We start from the raw sequence: 24,586 nt of genomic DNA on the forward strand, positions 1-24,586 counted from the left end.
GGGGAGTTTTCCCACTGTGTATGTGCGTGCATGTATGTACGAGAGAGAGAGAGAGAGAGAGAGAGAGAGAGGCAGCAGGCAGGCAGGCCTTGGTTCAGGGTAGCAAGAGAGAGAGAGAGAGAGAGAAAGACACACACACTCTCTCAGTTCGTGTCGAGAGAGAGAAGGGTGAAGAGGTACGTTCCAGATCTCTCTCCCCATCTCGTGTCCTGCCGAAAAAAAGGGGGTGGAGCCCCCCCGTTTCTATTGTATAACCCCTCAAGTGCCGTGGACGCACGTACATATAATGAACGTATATTCCCGTCCTCGTTGTGTGCAACATTCGGAGAATATTCGTCTACTGGAGTTAAAAAATGAAACAGTGCCACAACTCCCGTGAACTTGCAGTATTGGAAAATAAAACTGCTGCCATATTGGAACCGCCAGATCTCTCGTGCGATAATGATGTGACCGTGTTTGTGTCTCTCTCTTCCGTTTGTGTGTCTGTGTATGTGTTGAGTGTTTGCGCTTGCAACTGTGATGAAAATACCACACACACACACTCACACACTCGATTTCATTTACTAATTTAATGAATCTCAAAGGCCAGGTATAGAATTTGGAACACGTCTTACCTGTGTGGATATCAGAAATATATATATTATATATATATATATATAATATATATATATATATATATATATTATATAGATAGATAGATAGATATATAGATAAATGCCATTCTGTTCATTATTTTGAAAAGGTTATTGAATAAAGACTTTAATATTTTAGGATCAGAGATATGGGTTCGAGTTTTTAGAGTTTATCAAGTACTTATTTATTTATTATTATTATTATTGTTATTATTATTTATTACTATTATTATTATTATTATTATTCGGCTCATTGCTTGCTACCCGTCCGTGTAAATACCATAAATTATTATAATGATGATAATTCTAATAATAATACACTCACCTTACTAAGGAGCTTATGGGAAGATATTCTCTCTCTCTCTCTCTCTCTCTCTCTCTCTCTCTCTCTCTCTCTCTCTCTCTCTCTTCTCTCTCTCTCGTCAAACTATGCCCAATTCCAGGAATACAGAACGTTCATAACGATTCAGTCTGGAGAGAGAGAGAGAGAGAGAGAGAGAGAGAGAGAGAGAGAGAGAGGAGGACCTTAAAGCTGATGTTTTAGAAATCTCCCGACTCTGAGGAGAGATGAGAAACACTCCTGCTGTAGGTCAGCTGATCTGGGAGAGAGAGAGAGAGAGAGAGAGAGAGAGAGAGAGAGAGAGAGGTCCATTAACAGCCACCATTCCCCCCTCTCCCCCCTTCCTTCCTGAAAAAAAAAAAAAAAGCAATTTGGGTTTAAATCAAATACAAATACCCACATGTTGTTGATTTTGCAACTGTGAGCAGGAAATTGCTAAGATATCTGTTTGGTTGGCGTCGATGGTATGTGTGTTTGTGTTTGTGTGTGTTTGTGAGTGTTTGTGTGGGCAAACACGCACGCTTGAACCCTTCGTTTGTGCGTGCGTATGTGTGTGTTTGTGAGTGTTTGTTCGAGCGAGAGCTAAGAGCGAATAGTGAATGTTATTGGCCATTATTAGAATCAAATGGTGTCAGGTGGCTGGTTCTCTCTCTCTCTCTCTCTCTCTCTCTCTCTCTCTCTCTCTCTCTCTCTCTCTCTCTTTAAGGATTCGATTCGTATTCGGTATTGAATTGGATTGGAAGTCTAAAAAGACGTCAAGACGTCGTATCCTGAATACTTAAATGTATTAATACCGTATTTGAGCAATCTCTCTCTCTCTCTCTCTCTCTCTCTCTCTCTCTCTCTCTCTCAAGTGATCTCTGTCCTGCATTTCTGATAAATAAACAGAGGTTTATTTGGTAAAAAAAAAAAAAATTTTTTTTTTTATAATTGATGATGAAAGTATAAAAACTGGGTTTCGTAAATACATAATACAATTTGGTTTTAAATATATTTGGTTTGTAAATATACTTGTGTAAATATATTGGGTTTTAAATATATAAGTATAAATATATTGGGTTCGTAAATATATTTGCATAAATTTATTGGGTTTGTAAAAATATTAGTGAAAATATATTGAGTTTGTAAATATATGTGTAAATACTATATTGGGTTTGTAAAAATATTAGTGTAAATATATTGGGTTTGTAAACATATTAGTGTAAATACATTGGGTTTTAAAAAAATATTGTAAAATATTAGTGTAAAATATATTGGTGTAAACTATATTAGTGTAAATACATATTGTAAACAAAATATTAGTGTAGATATATTGGGTTTGTAAAAATATTAGTGTAAATATATTGGGTTTGTTTAAATATTAGTGTAAATATATTGGGTTCGTAAATATATTTGTGTAAATATACACTGCTCAACTACCTACACAATAAATCAAACAAACCTGAAATAGATAAATAATTAATAAATTTATAAATATATAAATAAATGCATAAATAATTAACTGCAAAACCCTTTTTTGATAAATTTCCCTTCCCAATTGGCAAGGGGCATGTTGTGGTCCTACTGTCTGGCACTCTAGGGGTGCCCAGTTTTGGTGCCACGGAGATATAAATACGTTCTCTCTCTCTCTCTCTCTCTCTCTCTCTCTCTCTCTCTCTCTCTCTCTCTCTCTCTCTCTCTCTCTTTTATTCCTCAGTTCCCTAAGCAGGCCACAATTGGCCAATTTTTTAGGGAATAATTATCCAATTTTTAGGGGGAAAATTAACCAATTTTTAGGAGAATAATTTACCCATTTTAAAGGAGAATAATTAACCAATTTGTGGGGAGAATAATTAACCAATTTTTTAGGAGAAATATTTACCAATTTTTAGGGGAATAGTTAACCAATTTTTAGGGGACTAATTAACCAATTCAGGAGAAAACATACCAGGTTTTTAGAAAAATTTAATTTAAAACAATTTTTAGGGAGAATAATTGACCAATTTTTAGGAGAATAATTAACCAATTTTTAGGAGAATGATTAAGCAGTTGCTAGGAGGAAAATAAACTAATTATTTAGAAAATAATTAACCAATATTATATAGAAAATTAACCAATTTTTTAGGGAACAATGAACAAATATTTATGAAGAGTAATTGACCAGTTTTTTAGGAGAAAAATTAGCCAATTTATTTTTGGTCCAATATGGAGAAAAAAAATAACCAAAGTTTTTTTTTAGAAAGATGACACTATTCATTAGGAGAAAAACTAACTGGGTCACCCACCCAAGCAGTGACCATACCCGGTGACATTCACGTCTGGAGAAGGGGTTACTCGTTGTTGCCCAACATGGCAAAGTGAATAGAAATGAGGGAGGAAGTGAACCATTAGGGACAATGTGAAGGGACTCTCTCTCTCTCTCTCTCTCTCTCTCTCTCTCTCTCTCTCTCTCTCTCTCTCTCTCTCTCTCTCTCTCCTACATTCTTCAATAACTATTTCTCAATGAGATGATCAAATAGTACTTACAATAATACTTATAATATTACTTATGCTGATTAGATTTATAAGTAGGGTCTCTCTCTCTCTCTCTCTCTCTCTCTCTCTCTCTCTCTCTCTCTCTCTCTCTGTGGTATTTCGTGACAAAGGAATTACAACACGTGTGTGTGTGTCACACGAAGCCATAGGTGTATATGCTGTGCTGGTCTCTCTCTCTCTCTCTCTCTCTCTCTCTCTCTTCTCTCTCTCTCTCTCTCTCTCTTCCGGCTGGGGGATTTACAGCCTTCACTCTCTCTCTCTATCTCTCTTTATCTTTCCCTCTCTCTCTCTCTCTCTCTCGCTCTCTTCTCTCTCTGTTAACCTTTGATTTTAATTATCTAAATATAACTATGTGTGTGTGTGTGTGTTGGTTGGTGAATGTACACATACGTTACATGGCGTGTTTTGAGCACAAGCAGTTCACACTTAAACATTTTAAAAATTTTATTTATCGAGTATTATTAAGAGGTGGCCTTTGATATATATATATATATATAATATATATATATATATATATATATGTGCATGTATTTATATATATATATATATATATATATATATATGTGTGTGTGTGTGTGTGTGTGTGGTGTGTGTGTATATATAGATATATATATATATATATATATATATATATATATATATATATATATACATATATATATATATATATATATATATATATATATATATATATATGAGCTGACTAAATATGTAGTGATTATGTGTTATAGTGATTTGAAAATTTGGAAAGAAATTTTTTAAAGAAGAAGCAAATAAAAGAATGGCATAAAATTTGAGTGTATAATGTAGTATATATATATATATATATATATATATATATATATATATATATATATATATATATAATTGTGCATCATTTGGACAAATGATCTATTATAATTTTGAAATGAGTTGCATATTTTAAAAAAATATATTTTTTTCGACCAAAGTATCTTACGGTGCATTGAAAAAAAAAAGCAAATCGACTACTTTTGAAAATAAATATAGAAAAAACTATAAATAGATCTATATATATCTTGACGTCCATTGACCCCACAACCAGAAAATAAAAAAAAATAGACCCCTACTTCCAAAATCATACAAAGTGGCCCCCCTACTCATTTTCGACAATGCAGTGCCCTACCCTAGCGCAAGAGATCTCTCTTCTCAAAGGCACTGCCCCACGAAGGGAATAGATCAGGCTCTTTGAGAGTGAGAGAGAGAGAGTAAGAGAAAGGAGGAGTTCGTTGTGTTGATAATGCGCAGGAGAAAAGTCCCTCCACTGCGCAGGTCTGTGAACGAAGTGGGCCAGAGGTTATCGTCCCAAAAACGACAATGATTCGACCCGGGGCCCATCAACCTAATCACGGGGGCTACCTGTATTATGTTTTACCTGTTGAAGGTAGATGGTAGGTATATATATATACGTATACATATATATAGGAGAGAGAGAGAGAGAGAGAGAGAGAGAGAGAGAGAGAGAGAGAGAGAGAGACCTGGTTACAAGCGCATACTAACTTAGTACCTTTCTCGAACTGACCCTTCTTCAGATACCAGTAAGATAAATTTGAGGGAGAGAGAAAGAGAGAGTTACAAGGAGTTTCAAGGATTAGGATGTCTCAAAGATTTATCAGTCCATCCGATGAGAGAGAGAGAGAGAGTTACAAGGAATTATAAGGATTAGGATGTCTCAAAGACTTATCAGTCCATCCGAGAGAGAGAGAGAGTTACAAGGAGTTATAAGGATTAGGATGTCTCAAAGACTTATCAGTCCATCCGAGGAGAGAGAGAGAGAGAGAGAGAGAGAGAGAGAGAGAGTTACAAGGAGTTATAAGGATTAGGATGTCTCAAAGATTTATCAGTCCATCCGAGGAGAGAGAGAGTGTGTGTGTGTGTGTGTTACAATGAGTTACAAGGATTAGGATGTCTCAATGACTTATATACTAGTCCATCTGATGAGAAAGAGAAAGAAAAAAAACAGCCTTTCTTATATGATTTAGTTTATGATAAAGTCTTGAGGATTTTTCCAGAATAAACTTTTTCCTAAATTTATCCAATAAATTTATTGTAAAAATTTTATTCAATAAATTTATTTTTTTAAATTTATTCAATAGATTTTTAAAAATAGTATTCAACAAATTTATTTTCAAAAATTTATTCGATAAATCTATTTGTAAAGATTTATTCAATAAGTTTATTTCAAAAAAATTTATTCAATAAATTTATGTTAAAATTTGTTCAATAAATTTATTTCAAAAAATTTATTCTATAAATTTGTTTTTAAAATTTATTCAATAAATTTATTTTTTTTAGTCTATCAAATTGATCAAAATTACAGTTACATCATACGGATTTATTGCAAATAAATCCGATTACTAAGATGTAAGAAAAATATAATAACCAGGATTAACTGTCAAGTCTTTATACATTTCAACTCTCTCTCTCTCTCTCTCTCTCTCTCTCTCTCTCTCTCTCTCTCTCTCTCTCTCAACTTGGACAGACGGCTCCTGGCGACAGTCGGTCTTGGCGCCGCCGATGCCACACCCTGTGGGTATAAATCAAGAAGGGGGGAGGGACGGGGGTGGGGGGGGGGTTAAAGGCATTTCTGGAGGGGGGGCTATGACCCTCTTAATAATGTTGTAATCATCATTCTAGGCCTCCCTCCAGATTTCGTGGGTTTAATTAGGCCTACTTTAAATTACTGATTGTATGTATGCATGTATACAGAGAGAGAGAGAGATGAGAGAGAGAGAGAGAGAGAGAGAGAGCCAGAGCCAGGAGGGGCCAGATTGGGGGATCGTATCATAATACCTTTTTTTTTGTAAGTTGAAGTGTTATTTAAAAAAATAAATTCACTTTATTACGATGAAAACAAAATTATTAACCAAATAAATTAAATTAAATAAACAAATACATTTCTTCTACATGATATAAAGATCCCTCATTTGACCCAAAATAACTCGAAATCCCTACAAGATAAAAACTTCATTAATAATAATAAAATAAAAAAATAGTTTCAACAGCTGTAAAAAAAATTAAATTAAATAATACACTTTTTCTACATGATAAAAAAACCCTCATTTGACCCAAAATTACTCGAAATCCCTACAAGATAAAAACTTCATTAACCCAAAACATAAAATAAAATTTAAAAAATACACTTTCAGCAGAGCTGTTAATACACTTTTTCTACATGATAAATACCTCATTATTTCCAAAATAACTCAGATCCCTACAAGATATAAAAACCTCATTAAACAAAAATAGTAATGAAATAAAATACACTTTCAACAGAGCTGTATATATAAATATCAGACGACCAACACCACAACTAAATAAGCAGACTCTACTACATCAATATGGCTCGACACCTGCACCTAATTATCCCTCGTTTATCTCTCTATTCGCCTATTTACTTATATTCGTATCACGCCTCGTTGTGACCCCTGAACTTTTATACATATCTATATATTTTGATTAGGAATAGATCTTCTTCAGAAGAGGAGAAAAAGTATTTTTTGTCGTATCACTTCTCTCTCTCTCTCCTGAATTTATCAAACATTCACTTATCAATAAGTAATTTAATCTAATAATAATAACATTAAATTCATACCTTATATACATACGTAACACCCCTCAGGCCATCTCTTCCCAGACTACGGATTTCTCTCCCACCAGATAGCAACAAGAGAACTTACGGTTGTAGTAAAAATAAAAAAATCACTTTTTTTTTCACAAGGGATGGGAGCGCAAGGACGGCAGGTGTTTGGGGAGGAAAGGGCTATGACATATAAAAAGCCTGCTTCGATTGTGCCGGGTGTGACATTTGAGAGAGAGAGAGAGAGAGAGAGAGAGAGAGAATTCGCTTAAAGGCGCGACCTTCAAACCCCATTCACTTTAAACTAAGTAATGTTATTGTGACGAGTGCGTTTGAACGCATTCCCAAAATAGCCCATTCCTGGACATGCCCACTTGTGAGCTACGGACACGCCCCCCTCCCAAAACCCCTGGGCTTCCTTTGACGATCGATCGATCGATTGATGGCTGCTGTTAAATCTGGCGTTGCAAGAAGTATTAAATTGCATTCAAAACGTCTCCATCTTTATGCGAGCGGAATAATTTAGATTATATATAATTCTCCTCATTAATTAGCCTCCTCACTCGTCTCTAACCTCCTCCTCGCGTAACCTCGGTACTCCAACTCGTCTTCCGTGTTCCCAATTTAGCTACAGTCCTCCCTCTGACGGTGGCGTAGCCACAAAAATGAAAAGAATTAGTACGATAGCATTGCGTTCAGTTCTTCTCTCTCCTTCGTCTGTAAAGGTCAAACCAGTTCGTATTAAAGGTGAGAGACTCACACTGGAGAGAGAGAGAGAGAGAGAGAGAGAGATCAAAACTTGGGAATCAGCTGTAATTTTATTGTGGCTAATTGAACACTTAAAGACTAAGCTCTTAACATTCTACCGAACATAACGATTTACCAGTTTATAACTTCAAAGGAAATAGAGAGAGAGAGAGAGAGAGAGAGAGAGAGAGAGAGAGAGAGAGAGGAGAGAGAACCAACCAACCGCAAGGCATCCCTCCCCCCCTCTCCAATAACCCTATTCGAGTATGATTGGATTGTCTCCAAGTAGGGACGAATCGTCCCTCTCCTAGAATCTAGATCCCAACTTCGTAGGGAAGTGAGAGACACATCCTTGATGTTCCTTGCAAGATGGAAGGAAGGAAGGAAGGGAGGGAGGGGGAGGGTCATAAATCATAGAGGGAGGGAGGGAGGGAGAGAGAGAGAGAGGGGGGGTGGGGGATTTGAGACCAAGAGCTTAGCATTCTTTATGACTTTTTAAATCCCACTTCTGATGTGGAGTCCCATGCACCTCTATTGTCAGATTGGACGTAGGCTTCTTCAGCTGCTGCTGCGTTTGATCTTCGTATTGCGAGGGAGAGAAAAAGATGTTTCCTGTTTTAAGTCTTCTTACAGAGACAGACACAGACAGACAGAGACAGAGAAAGTTACTATCCACCCTTTGTAATGATAAAGATTTCCATCAAGAGACAAGCGGGAGATATATCCTTCTATAAAAAGATTTGAACTGCATGAAGCAGATGTGTCAAAAAAGGTGGAACTCACCTTTTCTAAAAAGGGGTGAGAAAGTTCCGTTCCGCGTGAAAACAGATCTCTCTCTCTCTCTCTCTCTCAGGGTGAGAGGCATGTCATTATAAGGTTCAGCGAACAGGAAACAGCCCTGTGGGTGGGGCTTCTCATGATTAAAGGAGGACCTGAATTTTGAGAGAGAGAGAGAGAGAGAGAGAGAGAGAGAGAGAGAGAGAGAGAGAGAGAGAGAGAGAGAGAGAGAGAGAAGGTTCTCCCCCATAAACATTATTGTATAGCATCCTTGTATACTCAGTTTTCCTAATTTTTTTTTTTCAAATCTATAACTTGATCAAGATTCTTTGCACTATTTGCAAAGTAGTACTTCGCATCACAAAGTCCTCACAGGACTTTTCAGTATTAAAATAGAATTAAAAGGACTTCATTCCTGGGCAGGATACAGACATTAGGTTGTCTGTCCTATTTGTCTATATGCTCATGTTTCTGGAATCTAACGTAAGCAACCTTAGACATTAAAAAAAACTAACTTGTAGATGCTCATATATATATATATATATATATATATATATAATATTATATATATATATATATATATATATATATATATATATATATATGGCACTCCTTATATCCTTTAGATATATCCCCTTTTAACTTGTTATAAAGACATGCTTATACCCTTGTTTCCCCCTGGTTGTCATTATTTTGTAGAATTTCCTGTAATCATTTCATCTTGAGTACTTTTTTAAGTAGTCAGATGCCATTTTTGTGGTCAGCTTAGGATATACAGAGGTACCCAACATTAATTAACATATCAGGGTTATATTTCAAAAGATACAGGTAATTTTAACAAATCTTTGAGGGTTGTAGAACATAATCCATATAGTTTCCTTTGGTACATCAGTCCAATAATACGTATAGTAGTAGAGTTAAGTTCTGAGAGGTCTACATTGAAAAAAACTTGGGTCCAAATGTAATTTTTGAACATTTGTCCTGTAACAAAACAGATACGAGTTACATTGATGTACTGTACATTTTCTAAATAGATGAACATTATAAATAATGAAATGAAAAAATAGGGGATATGAGTAAAATTATCATTTGGTCAGTACAGAATCCCATCATAGTCTGATTAAAGTAGACAACTTTTAAGTTTTGCAGTAAAATTAATTTTGACTTGCAAATTCAGCTTTTGCATATCTTAGCTTTTTTTTATATGCAATATCCATGATGATTGACAGGTTGGATTTCCTGCACCAAGTGGGAAAAGTATTGATCAATTGTCTTATCAAACCAGGTTTTAAGATCTAAATAGCTTCAGAATTCAGTATATGTTGATCTAGTGAACAGTTTAAAATATTAGTTAAGTTTAGCTGTACACCCATATATTCAGTACACTACTTTGTATACAATGTATACTGTATTTATAAATACGGTACAGAAGGTTTGTGAAATAACTAGTGCCCTGGAGAAAAAATTATTTTCATGTTTCTTTTGATCATACTTAAGGGTCCTAATTAAGTAATCATTTCTACCAGTTACATCATATTTCTTTAAATCCTTCTTCTTATGAACCTTTTAGATTAAATGTTTTGTCACAGCAGTGGTGGGCCAATTCCTAATTGAGCTATTTTAAATATAATGTCTAATAACAAATTCAATGTAACAACTTTTGAGATATAGTTTGTCATTTGAAATGGAAAGCAAACAAAATTAAACAATGGCTTTTGTATATTATGACACTAGCTAACAAAAATTCAAACTTTCACAAACAAATGCATCTTCATTTTACAATATGTTTTGAAAAGCATTGAGAAGAATGGATATCAAGCATCTCAGATGCTTTGGAGAAAGCATTCAATTTCAATTTTCTCCAAAGTGGGAAAATCAGCTTTCCTATCCGGAGATCAGTTATTTAAAAAAGTGATTTACTTATAAGGATGTCTTGTCTTTCTCACTTCTTGGGTTGCCTGTCAGTACCCTGCTCACTCCTTTGAGATGCCAGAGCTTGGTTCATGTACTGCTTGTCTTTTTGGCGTTCTGTCTTTTTCTTCTTACAATATGCTGGGCCAACATGGACTGTTCATCGTCATCTTCCACCGGCTTCTTGCTGTACATGTCAGACACTAGTTCTAGACCAGCTGTTCACATGCTTTCTTGTCTTATGCTCTCCTCTAATTATGCTGTTGGCTGTTCTTTGCCATCCTCTATTAGAGCTCACCTTCTTGCTAGTGCCAGGCACTTTTCTCATCTTCAGCTTGTACAGAACTTACTGTTCAATAACATATTTGCCTCTCCTTGGCTTACCCAGTGCCATATTCCAACTGCTGTTTATCTCCTGGGAATGAATAGCTCCTGTCTTAATCTGCAACTTGTCTCCTTGATTTCCATGAAGTTTGTCCCTCTTCCTTTGTTTGCCCAGCACATTTCTTTTCTTGCTTTTCTCCCAGGGCTCTCCTCTCCTTGCCTGCTGTTACCGTTTTCTTGCTGAAAATATTACTGGCTGTCTGCACCTATACTTTCAGCCTTCATCCTCCCGTTCAAGCTGCTGCCCCTGACTTGTAGTATGCTCTGATTAACATCAATCTTGCTCGACGAACTAGTAGACCCTGCTGCTATTTGCTTGGCTACCAACTTGACCTTCTTACGATAATGCCTTGCCAGGAGTATGTCAATCAGCCTTTGGTTGAGCCGGTAACGCAAGTCCATACAGGGCAGTACCAGGTTAAGGAAGATATAGGTTATGGACCAACCATTGTCCTCCCGGGCTTAATGTTGTGGCCTCGATGCTTGACCATAAGACATTTTCCATCTGATGTTTGCCTGGTGTTGTTTGTCTTTTTGGCTTGCGTAAAAATCCTTCTTGATCTGGTACTGACCTCCTTTTCTTGTCCTGTTGTGGCCAGCCACCATCCTGTCAAATTACCCGTTGGCATTCACTTCACTTGGTGTCACTCTCCTTTTGGTCAACATACTACTGACTTGCCGGGCATTATTTGACCAACTGATGCCCTGTCCATTGCAGTGTTTAACTTGCTGTGAGCTTGTCTTCTTAATATTCTGGTTGACCTGGCTTGCCCAGTGTGCAACAGGTTAGGTAGAATTCCCAAGGTAACAGCACTGTGTTAGCCAGGCACTAATTGAGCAGTATCTCGGGTAATATCATACACAAGACTGAGTAGGACACCCGGTCTAGTAGGACCAGTTCTTCTAGTTTCTCCTACATCATTGTCTTCTTGCTGCCACAGTTGTCCATTGCTTGATCACCGATTTGCACCCTTCTAGCAGTCTTTATCGTGTTGCATACTTCCTTGTCTAGCACGGCACTGTTCTCCAACTACTGCTTGTCCTACAGATGCTGCATACGTGACACTATCGTATGGAACTGGCCTCCACCTGCTGCATGGGGTCTTGGATTGCTTGGCACGCTCTTGAACGTACTCCTTGATTCTCAGTCTTGAATGAATGACCTTCAAATACTGCTCACCATCTTCCTGCCTTTACCATCCTGTTTTTCACTGCTGCAGCAGCACAAGAAATTATTAATTTATAATTTTATCAGGATAATCATTTTACATCACTGCTGTATCAAGGAAAATGAGCTTCATTGTATCTGCTATCATCATTAAGGACTTCTGGTTTCTTGGAACCATTTTAGTTGAAAGTCAGCATTGAAAAGGCAATTACATGCTGTAGAATGTTATATACAAGGTACCTATGAAAGAGGAACATTGACAATATTAATCCAGTGATTAAGAGGCTCTTGGGTACTAATCGCCTTCATGCCTGCACATTCACGAATGACCCTTTCTCAGGAACCTGTAAAAGAGGAGTCTGAAATAAAGAGGGTTTCTCTAGGAATGTGTCAATACAATATTAAGATAACGGCTTGTTTCTATGGTCTAAATCTAAAACTGACGATGATCACAAGATTGTTACCAGTTTCCTTGTAGTTAAAGTAATATTTGATGGATGTTATATTGAAAGAATAGTTAGTACTGACAGACTAGAGCTCTTCATTACCATCCTACATTGAAATGCTGCAAAAATGCAAGAAATTATTCTTTATATGTTTAGTAGGACAGTCATTATACATGACTACTGTATCAAGGGACACGAGTAATTGTATCGCTTATCATCATTAAGGATTCCTGTTTTCTTAGAGTCAATTTCAGTTATAAGTCAGCATTGAAAAGGCAGTTAGATGCTACAGAATGTTGTAAGAGCATCTGTTAGTAGAGAAACATTAACAATAAAGAATTACCCAGTGATTAAGAGGCTTTGACCAATAGAGCGGCTCAGATTACCACCATCATGCTGTACATAATTGAATGGTCCTCTTTGGAATCTGTAAAATAAGGAAGGTTTGCATTAATGATTGTAAAATTAAGGTGATTTGTATTTAGGAACATGTGCTGTATACTAATCATTGACCCATTTGTTTCTCTTTAGTCATTTTCTTGCCATAAAAGAAAAGTGTATTGACTGACTGAAACTTCTTGTTGTATTATTATAGACTTTTATTGGACTTTTGCTCATTGTGTGAAGGTTTAGTATTTTGTATATATAAAAGCACTGTATCTTTTATCCCTTAATTTTTGATTGATTGTCTTAATGAGCAATCTCTTTCAAACTTTTTGCAATCTTTGCGTGTCATTGCTAACATTCCACTACCATTCCAGTACGGAGAGCGGACGGGACAACCCATTCCGACCAGACGGGGACATCTCCCGAGAGGCCGACGAAATCGTCCAACTCATCAAGTCTGGCCGCCCCTTGCAGAGTCAGCCGGGGCGGGGGGACACCACAGACTCGATAGACAGCGGTCCCATCTCCCCCGACGGCAAGGAGGCGTCTTCGGAACCCCTCATCTCCGCCAACGACGCTTCTCCACAGCAGCAACAGATCCCCTCGCCCTTACCAGTGCCAACACAACCCGTGGGGGCAACCACGACAGGTTCTCCAGGCAAGGCCGGTGCCAACGGCTCGGCCGCCCCCGATAACTCGACCCCAGGCACTGTTGAGGTCACACACGCCACAGTGAAGCCCACGGATGCCGCCCACGTCGAACACGTCGTCATTAAGAAGAAGAGCAAATGCAACTGTTGTGTGATTCAGTAATAGTGACGATGACGTTCGGATCGCCGACAAAAGTGTAACTCAATGATGGAGGACTTGGCTTAGGGTGGCTCCATTGTCCAGTGAAAGACAGAGAAAAAGAAGGCGATTTACTTGTGAAACTTGGGACTTGCCTGTACATGGAGCCAATCCTTTTTTTGGGGGCTAGAAGGGTGCAAGTGCGGTGTTGCTTGACTTTTAACATGTGCTTTGTCTTCTTCTCTGCTGTTTGCACAATCCACCATGACTCTACTTTCGAAGTGTTCCAAAGATGGATGAAATATATTTTATGTATAATTAATTTCATAAATAGTTCATTGCTATAGGTGAGAGAGAGAGAGAAAATAAGGAGTTAATCATTCATTAACTTAGATTGGCTTTCCACTTGTCCCCGGGAAACACACTACAGAACCAATTAGCTGATTTTTAGGTGTTTTTCATCTCTTTGTTTTGTTCCTGTGATTGTTTTTGCACTACGACTCGATTAGTGCTTTATCATCAGGCACGTGTTCGCATCCGCCACGCTGAGATCTATGTCTGTTGGCCAAAAACATGAATCACGAGTCTACGAGGAGCTTCATTGACAAAACAGTGTTGGATAACCTGGCAGAGATTTCTTTTAAAAGATCGTGTTCTTTCATCCGCTTCAACTCAAAGGTGTTGGCTTTCATTCTGAAATGGTTAATACTCTCGTAGGAACACTATAGTTATTTATTTCCTCTTGGTTAATGGTTGCCTACTTCATGCACGTGCCTACAAGACCAAAACATTTACAGGTAGTAAACCTAAGGTTCTCAAAACTGCCGGAGGTTATCGTAATGCTCCGCGAGGAGTTCAAGAGAGTTTCTCGTAGCGAACGGTAGCTTCAAGATGCTCGTCTCTTGAATGGTAACACTATATACCCTAACAATCAAAGCAATCACATATCCGTACGTTTGTCAAACTAAGGCTGTATGCAGTTACTAGAGTGTCTATGTGTTTCTGGCTAACAGACATCAAAAGCAAGTCAGCAGATATACTTAATTCATTTAAAAATTTTAAATTGTAACAGGGAAAAAGGAAGGGAGGAAAGGTGCTCGTAGGGATCTCAAACGCCTCAAAGCAAAAGGTTTCTTTCCAAGTTCCGAAAGTATCGACTTAAAATGATTACTCTATAATAGAGTATAAAGCGACAGATATAAAGGTTTCGAACGGATGGAATCAAAGAAACCTCACTTATTCTTTTAATACACACCGAAATAATTCCTATGAACGATGTATGACTCTTACCAACTTTAGCTTTCAAAAAGCTATCAGGCTTAAAAAATTTCCTTCTTGCTGAACTGGGAAATAATAATGAGTTGCAGAGGATCCTAACGGGGCCGTTGGTTTTAAATATACGTATATATATCTCAATAGTTGTCATACAGCAGGATAAGGGTGTAATCCACTATTTGCTGAGGATGTTGGATCCTATTCCTGTCGGAGAAGGTTGGACGGATAATCAATGGACACGAAAAAATGTTGGTTCCTATGTCAATGATTATCTAGATCTCTAGATCTTGTTATAAACATTTGTTACTTAGAGAGAGAGAGGGAAGAGTAATGGTTCATTACAGATAGTATATTTACGGTACAACAAATTGGCTTGTCAATTCTGTTTCTCAGTGTTATGATCACATAACCTTTTCAACAAAGCCTAGTGAAGAGATGACACCTTGGTAAAAAAAAATAAATAAAATGAAAAATAGGAAAAAAATTGATAAAAGTTCGGGCAGTCATCCAAGTGCCTATAGAAAGATACAATGGCAGTGATGGTCCACACACCTCCGAGCTCCGTGCGACGTAGGGGGTCTCTGGCCCATCGCGTGCTATTCCGTAGATCTTCTACTGTGTAGACTTCTTTCTTTAGTTTCTGTAAATGAAATGACCATGAGTCAGAGTTGTAAAAAGAGTGGTGGCCGTGACAACAAGCGGGGACATCCATGGTGCTAGGGGTAGCGGGCCAGCCTTGTCGTCACAGCGCACCATCCGATGTTTCTTTTTATTGAGAAAATGACAAAAATGTGTTCATGATCAAGTTTGTAACTTAAGGGAGAGCAATAGCTTCTTTTATACAGAGAATGAAAATGTTCAATGGGACTTTTAAAAGTCCCGCAATAGGATTCAACACTCAGTGTACCTCAAGAAAAAGGTTGAACTGCAATTGAGCAAAGGTTAGTGTCTTTACCTGTATATAAAGTACCTTTATAAGATGTTTATGAGCTATACTTTTAAAGAAAAGATCCTAATCATAGGTAAACAATGCATTGTGAATACTTAGACTGAATGGCAATAGAAAACAAGCTATACATCACTTTGTAGCCGATTTACTTTCCTCTTTTTATTTTGACGAACCCGATGCCAAGTTATTTACTACTACTACTTCTTGACGAAGGTTGGACGCTTTTGAAAGAATAAACGACAGTCGGTACTTCCCAGGTTCAATACTATGAGCCGTTTGTGTTCTTTGTGATGTTAGACAAGAGAGTTCTTTGTCACCAGTGTGAGTGGGAGGAATTGAAGGATGCTTCAGCTCTGCGGTTCAAGGAGTAGGTCATCATGAAAGCTGCTTCTTCTTCTTCCATGATGACGATACAATGCAGATAGCTTGACACGGTCTTGTGTTACAAGACGAATTTCTGTCCGCATACCTTAGGTGTGGGCGAGTGGTGTATTCTTTAGACCTATACTCGTAGACGATACTTGTCTCCACACTATGTGCAGATATTGATTGACGATAGGTACTTTAAACTTGTCATGTTACATTAGACAGAGGTTGTCTACAACTGTTGTATTAGGGACAAAACTTGTCAACATGCTGATGTTAGACGAAGGAACCTACCAGATGTGTAGGCCTTTGTCATATTATTGTGATACAGTCAATTTGTAATTTTTTGTTTTTGTTTGTTATTCATGAAAAAAGATTTATCAAATGCATGATCTCCATTTTGATGTGGAATTATTTGTTACCGTTTTATTTATGAGTGCACTTACTACAATTCGTCGTTCAGTTTTAACATAACTGCTATTGAATATTTATTTTTTCCTCTTTACGTTGTAAGACATCAATTGGAAGGAGGAGGAGGAGGGTGGTTTTAGCATCAGAAAAACTTGTGTAACTTGTCAGAGTCATGTAGTAGATTATTAGGACCTTTTGGAGAAGTTTATTTTTAATATGCGGTATTACCGATGTGTAGAAAACGGAACGGCAGGAAATTCAAGTGTAAAATCTTCGCTAAGTGTAAATATACATGTACACACACATATGCAGTGCATACATAAATTTATTATGTATGTACTCTGTATGTGTAAACAGTCATTGGCTTTACTCTAGCTCATTAAAGGCGTAAGACTTCTAAAATGTTTAATTAAGATCTTCATTTATACAACTTGAAGACCTGAGTGGTTACAATTAACAACTGACATATTACAATATGGTTTCATGTAAATTTTTATATTAATTATCCCTCATTGGCCAGTATTTATATTTATTCTTGACATTTCATGGCACATTTCAGCAAATTTTTTATCCTCCTAAGAGCCTTTTTTTTTTTTTTTCAATAAACCAGACCTTTTCAAGGTGCAGTATTGTAAAAAAAAAAAAATTATTCCACACATGATAAAGATTAAAATTCTGAAGCTATGTGAAAAGATGGGAAAAGGAATATTTTATATGATGTTTTTATAGGTTGATATGTATATTGACGAAGAATTAAAAATCATACCAAACTGGACATTCGTGATCTGGCAACGTCAGGAAAAAAAACGTGTGTACATAGTTAACGAATAAAGGTTCATATGTAAATTTGACATAAATTCATCATTGTAAAAAGCATATAGGAATAATGCACTTAGCTCCCTTTAATAGAATACAGACAGTAAGGAACTGCGTACAGTACTCTTAATGATGTTGTTTGCTTCCTTGAGAAGTGACTGATGGTGTTAATGAACTATATGAGAGTAAGCCTTAATAGCCATCATCATTCAACCAGTTCATTTTTTTTTTTTTTGGGGGGGGGGGGGGGGGGGGGGGGGGGGGGGGGGGGGTGGGGGGGGGGGGGGGGGGGGAGAAAGTCGCCGGACAACAAAATGCCTTCTAGAGGGACTCAAGTTGCATAGACAGTTGCAATGGTCAATTTGTACAATGTAACGAAACTCATATTCTCGTAAATCCAGCACCCTTGTCGCGAGAAGAGTTCGTACAAGTACACCCGCAGCATTCTTTACGTACCGGTACTTCTCTGCTGGCGACGTGGGTGTTGCCCAACTCTTTTAGCAATGTTTAGGTGTCTTCAGATCGTTCGAGCAAAGGATGAAAGAGACGTAGAGTTTGAACTTCCACGCTCGAAGTTTGCCAGCGGTAGCGTAAAAAAATGAAAATTTTCAAGAGCCACAACCAACCAGCACGTTTATTATGATTATCTTTTTTGATTCTTCCTCTTACTGATTCAGTATATCGTTAACGTTTTAACTCTTGCAGATATATATATATATATATATTTACCAGCCTTCCTCATCATCATCATCAGTTATATAGCATATGAATATTAAGCGGAACTTATGACAGCTGAGTATCAAAATAAACAGTATCTTCGACTACAGGAAGAGGTTTTGTAGACAGTTATCTACATTAAACTAACTCTTTGTTCCCACGTTATAAAACTACATAGAAATATGAGCCTTCTCAAAACTTTTACTTGTGGCTTCATTGTACCGTCTTGCCAGAAATTTTAGGTATTTCAACGGCTCAGTACATACGGACGTTCCAGTCGCTGCGTTTTTCCATGTAAACAAAAAAACGATTGTTCAGAACGAAAGCCGATCAACCGATAGTCGTGACTCCTTCACACCTGGAACATCCTTATGCACGTCGACACATCATGTTAGCTGCTTCTTGGTAGTCAATCTATTTCTCTCGGCCTGTCTGCTTGTGGTGTCGTAAGTGTGATATTATGATATGGGCCACAGGTAGCATACCACTATGGTCAACGAGACTCACAACAAGCTGCTGGAGACAGTCAAACTGCTCGAAAAAATGTCAACTTCTTCTTACGAGGCAGCTCCTCGAAGCTGCCCTTTTCGGAAAGGGGTTGGGAGGGGGTTATAGATTTTACCATTTGTCTTTTCTTTGGCATTCTCAAGCATCTATCTTAAACATTGTTGCCAGGGAGACCCGTCGTTCAATGAAGCGTGTGACTTGACTGACTAAGAGGAGGAGAAGCCTGCTTGAAATTTCGTAGTGTGTCTTAAAGAGGGGGGTGCAAGTCGACAGGTCAAATACGTCACACCACCTGCATATGGCATTTTGTCGAACGTTCATTACGGTAGAGGTAATTATATGTATTTGTACCAAAATCATTGTGAGACATATAAATAATTGCATAAATAAAGTGTTTGTTTTTCAGTGAGTTTGTCACTTTATACAACCTCATAGTCTCCTACCAAATGTGCAAGGAGAATGTCAGCTTCGTTGCCTCAAATGATGCTGAGAGGGACATCTGTGGCACATTGGGGAACTGTTTAATACCTTGCCGGGCTTCCATTTAATCAGATTTTGTATTTTGTTTGTAACAGGGTTCTGAAATGAGTTACTTTGCAATGTAAACTACAGCACATTCAGTTAATGTTGCAGATAACTTTGTGGTTCAATACTGCAAGTAATACAGTAATAGAACTGGAAAATAAAGTGTGAAGGCAACTACAGCTTTGCAGTAACTCAGTGAAACTACAATTGTATACTGGATTTCAAATATTTTAGAATTACTGGACAGAAATATACACTAACCTGTTAGTTGATGAAAATGAAATGGTGGCAATGTTCAGTCTTACCAAGTTCCCTTAGTAAAACCAAGAGAATACACTGTAATGAAGTTTATTATTAAACAGTCATATTGTTAAATTAATTTGTAATATTTAAAGAGTAAAGCTAAAATTAAAATGAGGTGTTTTGGCCTCTTTCTTCTAAACCATGATGAAAATGATTTTTTTTTTCTTGTATGCAATAAAACCCACTTTATCTGATAGCAATGTGAAATTGACTTGTGTACAATATGACTTCAATAACCATACATTATAATCCCGATAAGTATTCTGACGTTACCTGGTATCAACAGGCTTTAATAGTACTAGTATTATTTTTGTTTTGACATTCAAGGTGACAACTTGAGAAATAAGTTAAAAGTTAGGTGGGATATTGGAAATATGACACAAACGAAAGATTTACGGTCAAAAAAGCAAAGAGCTACAGTGAACCTATAGTATATTTGCTGGGCAAACTGTACAAAGGTACCCCTCCATAGATCTTTCAGTAAAGTTTTTCTTTATTTAAAGTATATATTAATTATACATTAGTAGCAAGGTTGAAAATATACATATGTGCCTACAAAATGAACCTTACTGTCCAACTAAGACAGCAGTCACACTCAAACAGAAGGAAAGCCAGCAATTTAAACCACTGCTGGATAGAAGTTCTCATCTATATACAAAACCAAACACCATGAGTGTGACTGCATTACATTGTGATTATAATGAAGAAAAATCCCTAAGAAAAATATATTTAACACAAACCCATAAAGTTGCCTTTGCAATTCCTTCAGACACTCCGAAAGAACAGCTCCCTTAGTGGTGGTAGTTGACGGAGTCTCATTTTGGCCAAGAACCAAAATAGTGTGGGGTTAAGTGATGGCCTTTCTTATATGTCAATAATGGGCTTAAATTAAATAACTGAATTTATTTCATCATAAAAACCAATTTACTTTATGTTAGCCTCATATGTTTTAGCAGCAATCTCTATATAGAGTTTATGGCATGAAGTTCTCTCCCCAGAAAAAGCTCTTTGGTCTAAAGGAATCTACGTATCTTTGTCTGCCTTTCTGGTCGAGATTGCATCTTCCAAATTATATTACAGAATTCCCTCATGGCCCCACAGTACATACATCAGGGCTTCCTGGTTTAATACATGCAGTACTTTCTGGAGTACAGGCAGTCCCCGGGTTACGACGGGGGTTCCATTCTTGAGACGCATCGTAAACCGGAACATCGTCAAAAATCCTAAGAAAACCTTACTTTTAATGCTTTGGGTGCATTGAAAACTATGTAAACTGCATTCTTATGGCATTTTTCATCAAAAAACCTTCAAATATTGATTATTTTGCATTTTTGGTGTCATATTTCATCTGTCAGATGAGCGTTGTAGGCGTCGTAACCCTGGAAATAGTGTCTGATGAATATAATTGAAAAGCGTCGTAATCTCATAACGTCGTAAGCCAAGACCATCGTAACCTGGGGACTGCCTGTACTGACAACTGAGAGCTTTTCAGATGTCTAGGGTGGCTTGCTAACAGTGTCCTTGTCTTCCTCTTCATCTGTGAGCAACTGATGAACTTTTGTTTCCCCCATCCACTTCTACACCAACTTAAATTTCTTCCTCAGTCAAGGTTTCCGCACCTGTTCTGAAGACGGCGTAGTGTGTGCTGGATTTGAAGCCACTCAAGTCGTGAGCACCTTCACTGCTCTCAGGCAGCTACTTCACCCACACTGCCCAATGTTCATCGTATCCAAACCAACCACAACTGCAGTCCAGCTAAAAACAGTTGACTGCTTAGCCCACATTTGTCTCAATCTTCTCCTGCTGTATTTTATTTACGTAAAATTGGCTTATTTTTAAGCAAACTGCGCTTTATGTTCATTAACATCTTAATCATCCCAGTTTTACTCAACTTTGTTAAGTCGGACATTCTTACAACATTTTACAATTGTAGTAAGGTATGTCCTGTCAATGCAGAAGTACCAAAGGATCTAGTTCTTCATGGTCCATGTAGCATGGGGTTTTACTTAGCCAATTACTTATGTTTAAACAATTTAAACAACCTTTCTAGTAAGGTCTGGGTCCATCCCACATTTTTAATTCAGGCCTAACACTGGTTCATGTAGCAACTACCATAGCCCACACTTCAAGCAGATTCCTTTTCGCTGAACTAACTCTGTCGAAGGCCTCAATATTCTCCATGATACTATGAATCCACTAGTACAGGCTAAGCGTACCCTCTTTATTAGTTTTGCAACCATATAAATTATATAAAACAGATGATGTGTGGTCCATTCTATAATGTGTCAAGCATACTTTCTGATGAGTCTTCAAATAGAGAAATTGAGAATGTTTTCTAAACACCTACACAACTGTGGGTTTTTCCACACATAGGTCCAGTTTCAGCATGAAATTCTCCAGACCATACACCTTTTGGATGGATAAAAAGAGTCCAAGCAACTATCAGTAAGTCAATGAAATTTCAGCTGTCTCTTTCTAAAGAAAAAACAAACTCATGTCAAGTTTTCTGGTCAATGCAACTGCAAAAAATGTTTAGGACAAACTGACATCAGTGAAGGGAATGAAAACCAGCATCTCTTCTTCTACAAGAGAAGAAGCTGCTCACGTGAAATACCTTCGGCCCCTGGCTGCAACCCCTTTTAGTTCCTTTTACTATATCTCCGTTCACATTCTCCCTCCTCCATCCTGCTTCCCAACCTCTCCTAACAATTTTTTCATTGTGCAACTGTCTTCTTGCACCTTTCAAACCTTTCACATCTCAATTTCCCTTTTCAGCGCTGAATGATCTCAGGTTCTAGCATTCAGCCTTTGGCTTAAATTTGATGTTGCATTCCTTCTATGAGATACCAAGTGATAACTCCATGGTATAGACTCCAAATTCCACCTTACACCCCTTTTTTTTTTTAACTGTCCGAAGACCAAGCAGAAAGACAAGGTGGGGCCGAGATGGAACCCATCCCACTCCTCTAGAAAAGTAAATACCCTTCCACTTTGTTTCTCTATTTTTCAGGCCATAAAGTTTTGCTAGAGACGAAGGTTAATACATTGTACGAACACTTCCCAACAAGATGAACTTTAATCTTCTTCAGTATCTTATGAAAATACAGACCACTGGAGATACAAAAATAATTAAAAATGCTTTTCTTGAATCTGTAGTATATACTGAACAACCTGTTATGTAAAACAATAAAAGTATTATCACACATCACAACCCAGTTGAGAGTTGAGTATGATGACCAATAAAATACAGTGGTATATTTAACCTGATAGCACAAATTAACAACCTTGGTAACAAGCTGGAATAACACTTCATAGCTATGATGTTTGTTTGTTTGTTTGTATGGTGTTTTTACGTTGCATGGAACCAGTGGTTATTCAGCAACGGGACCAACGGCTTTACGTGACTTCCGAACCACATTGAGAGTAAACTTCTATCACCAGAAATACACATCTCTCACTCCTCAATGGAATGGCCGAGAATCGAACCCGCGACCACCGTGGTGAGAAGCAAACACCAAACCAACCACGCCACTGAGGCGCTTCTTCATAGCTATGAGAATAATCTTATATCAAAAGGCAATGGTTTGTATTCTCATAAGAACCTAAGAGTCACTAATACAAGGCATTAACAAAACTTCCAACATACCTTCAAAGTCTGGCTTGAGCGTGAACAGGTCACAATATGTCCAAGAATCCAACGCAGGGAGAGAGAGCGAGTGTACCTACGCAGCAACCGTCACCTGTAAGTATAATTGTCAATTCATTGCTTGTTCATTTCAATTTAAATGGGTAAAGACACAAACATATAGGTACCTATACTTTACTAACTGTTCTTCTTGTGTCGTAGGCATTTATCTACAACTACTGTTGGTGCAAGGCATTCATTTTGTCTTTCCCCTGAGTCACCAGTAGAGATTGGGGCATCAAAAATAAAGGATGTTGCGTGAGGAATGGTCAAAACAATTTATAGATTACATCAGGCGCAGTTAGAAACACTTGGTCACTAAATAACTTATAAAAGCACAAACACATAACAGGGAAAGTCAAGACACCTGTTTGAGCTTTCCTAACCTAGCCCAACCTTCAGGTATTGGAGTCCTATCTGGTGAGGGTCACTCAACCCCAACCTTGGAGTAATAGACAGGCACACCCTAGCTACACTAAAATATACAGGGATACAAATTATTCTAGGATGACAGGTCCTGCAGCCTATGTGTACTTTAAAACGCTGCTTGCCTCAATTTTGTAAGAGTACAGAAGGCCCACTCAACAGCATTAATCTGCACCTTCAGAAACTGTCATTAGGGTAGATCTAGTGTACCTATCCGCGGCGGCCCAGAGTATGGCAGTTGCGGGATTTCTATGCAGTTTCACCTCCTGAACAAGAATTTGAAGTAATATTTATTCGGACGACTGTAATTAACCACCAGGGGCCCGTACTAAACATGGCGAAATACATTTCATGCCCCAATTCCTGGTGGCTTTTGTATTCGCAGGGGCGAACGATGCGGAACGCTTATGTAGAAATACCCGAAAAAATAATCTAAGGATGAGTTTGGTCTATGATAGGTTTACATAAATTATGCTCCTGGCCTAAGCTAGGCTAGACATATGTAATGTAAGTGTTCACCAAGGGCTATACCTTAGACAAAAGATTCTGAAATGAGGTAGTAAACATAGCCTATAGTCCTGACCTAGCCTAACGTTTATCGAATAAATTTTCCATACATTTCTCTACCTACTGATAAAATCCATTAACGAATCGTGTAATATTATGCTACCTGTTCAGCTTTTCATTGAAATAACAGAATAATGGCACGAGGAAATAATTCAATTAAAGTTTTCTCTTCAGATTAGTTGGGCGGGCACTGTTCCTGAACAAGGACTCCTAAGTTGGGTGTAAAGTACACCAAGGACTCGTAAGTGCTATACATACACACACATACACAACGTGTCTATGAACCTGTATGTGTGTAAAATCAGGCAAAAAACAAATATATCAGTACATTTCAAAGCAATATCAG

General features: G+C 37.6%; 1 protein-coding gene and 1 long non-coding RNA gene across 2 annotated transcripts; one reads left to right on the forward strand and one right to left on the reverse strand.

The window, feature by feature from the left end:
* The first annotated feature begins 114 nt into the window (after positions 1–114).
* On the forward strand, positions 115–19,139 carry LOC135204799 (uncharacterized). Its single transcript, XM_064234980.1, has 3 exons — positions 115–176; positions 4,437–4,895; positions 13,279–19,139. The coding sequence occupies exons 2-3, from the start codon at positions 4,822–4,824 to the stop codon at positions 13,715–13,717; spliced, it is 513 nt and encodes a 170-aa protein (XP_064091050.1). The 5' UTR covers positions 115–176; positions 4,437–4,821; the 3' UTR covers positions 13,718–19,139.
* On the reverse strand, positions 10,310–24,446 carry LOC135204800 (uncharacterized). The gene is made up of 4 exons (XR_010312344.1): positions 24,344–24,446; positions 23,209–23,302; positions 12,861–12,944; positions 10,310–12,415 (listed from the first exon to the last, which is right to left on the reverse strand). It is a non-coding gene; the product is annotated as an uncharacterized LOC135204800 (long non-coding RNA).
* Between the last annotated feature and the right edge of the window lie 140 nt (positions 24,447–24,586).

Source organism: Macrobrachium nipponense, chromosome 47, assembly GCF_015104395.2.
Source record: "Macrobrachium nipponense isolate FS-2020 chromosome 47, ASM1510439v2, whole genome shotgun sequence".
Classification (NCBI taxonomy): Eukaryota; Metazoa; Arthropoda; class Malacostraca; order Decapoda; family Palaemonidae; genus Macrobrachium; species Macrobrachium nipponense.

What these genes read in the sequence shown, in the direction of transcription:
- LOC135204799 (XM_064234980.1), top strand. Translation starts at nt 4,822, where the DNA reads ATGATTCGACCCGGGGCCCATCAACCTAATCACGGGGGCTACCTGTAT. An exon ending in TTACCTGTTGAAGGTAGATG is followed by an intron (nt 4,896 to 13,278) that starts GTAGGTATATAT and finishes CTACCATTCCAG; the next exon opens with TACGGAGAGCGGACGGGACA.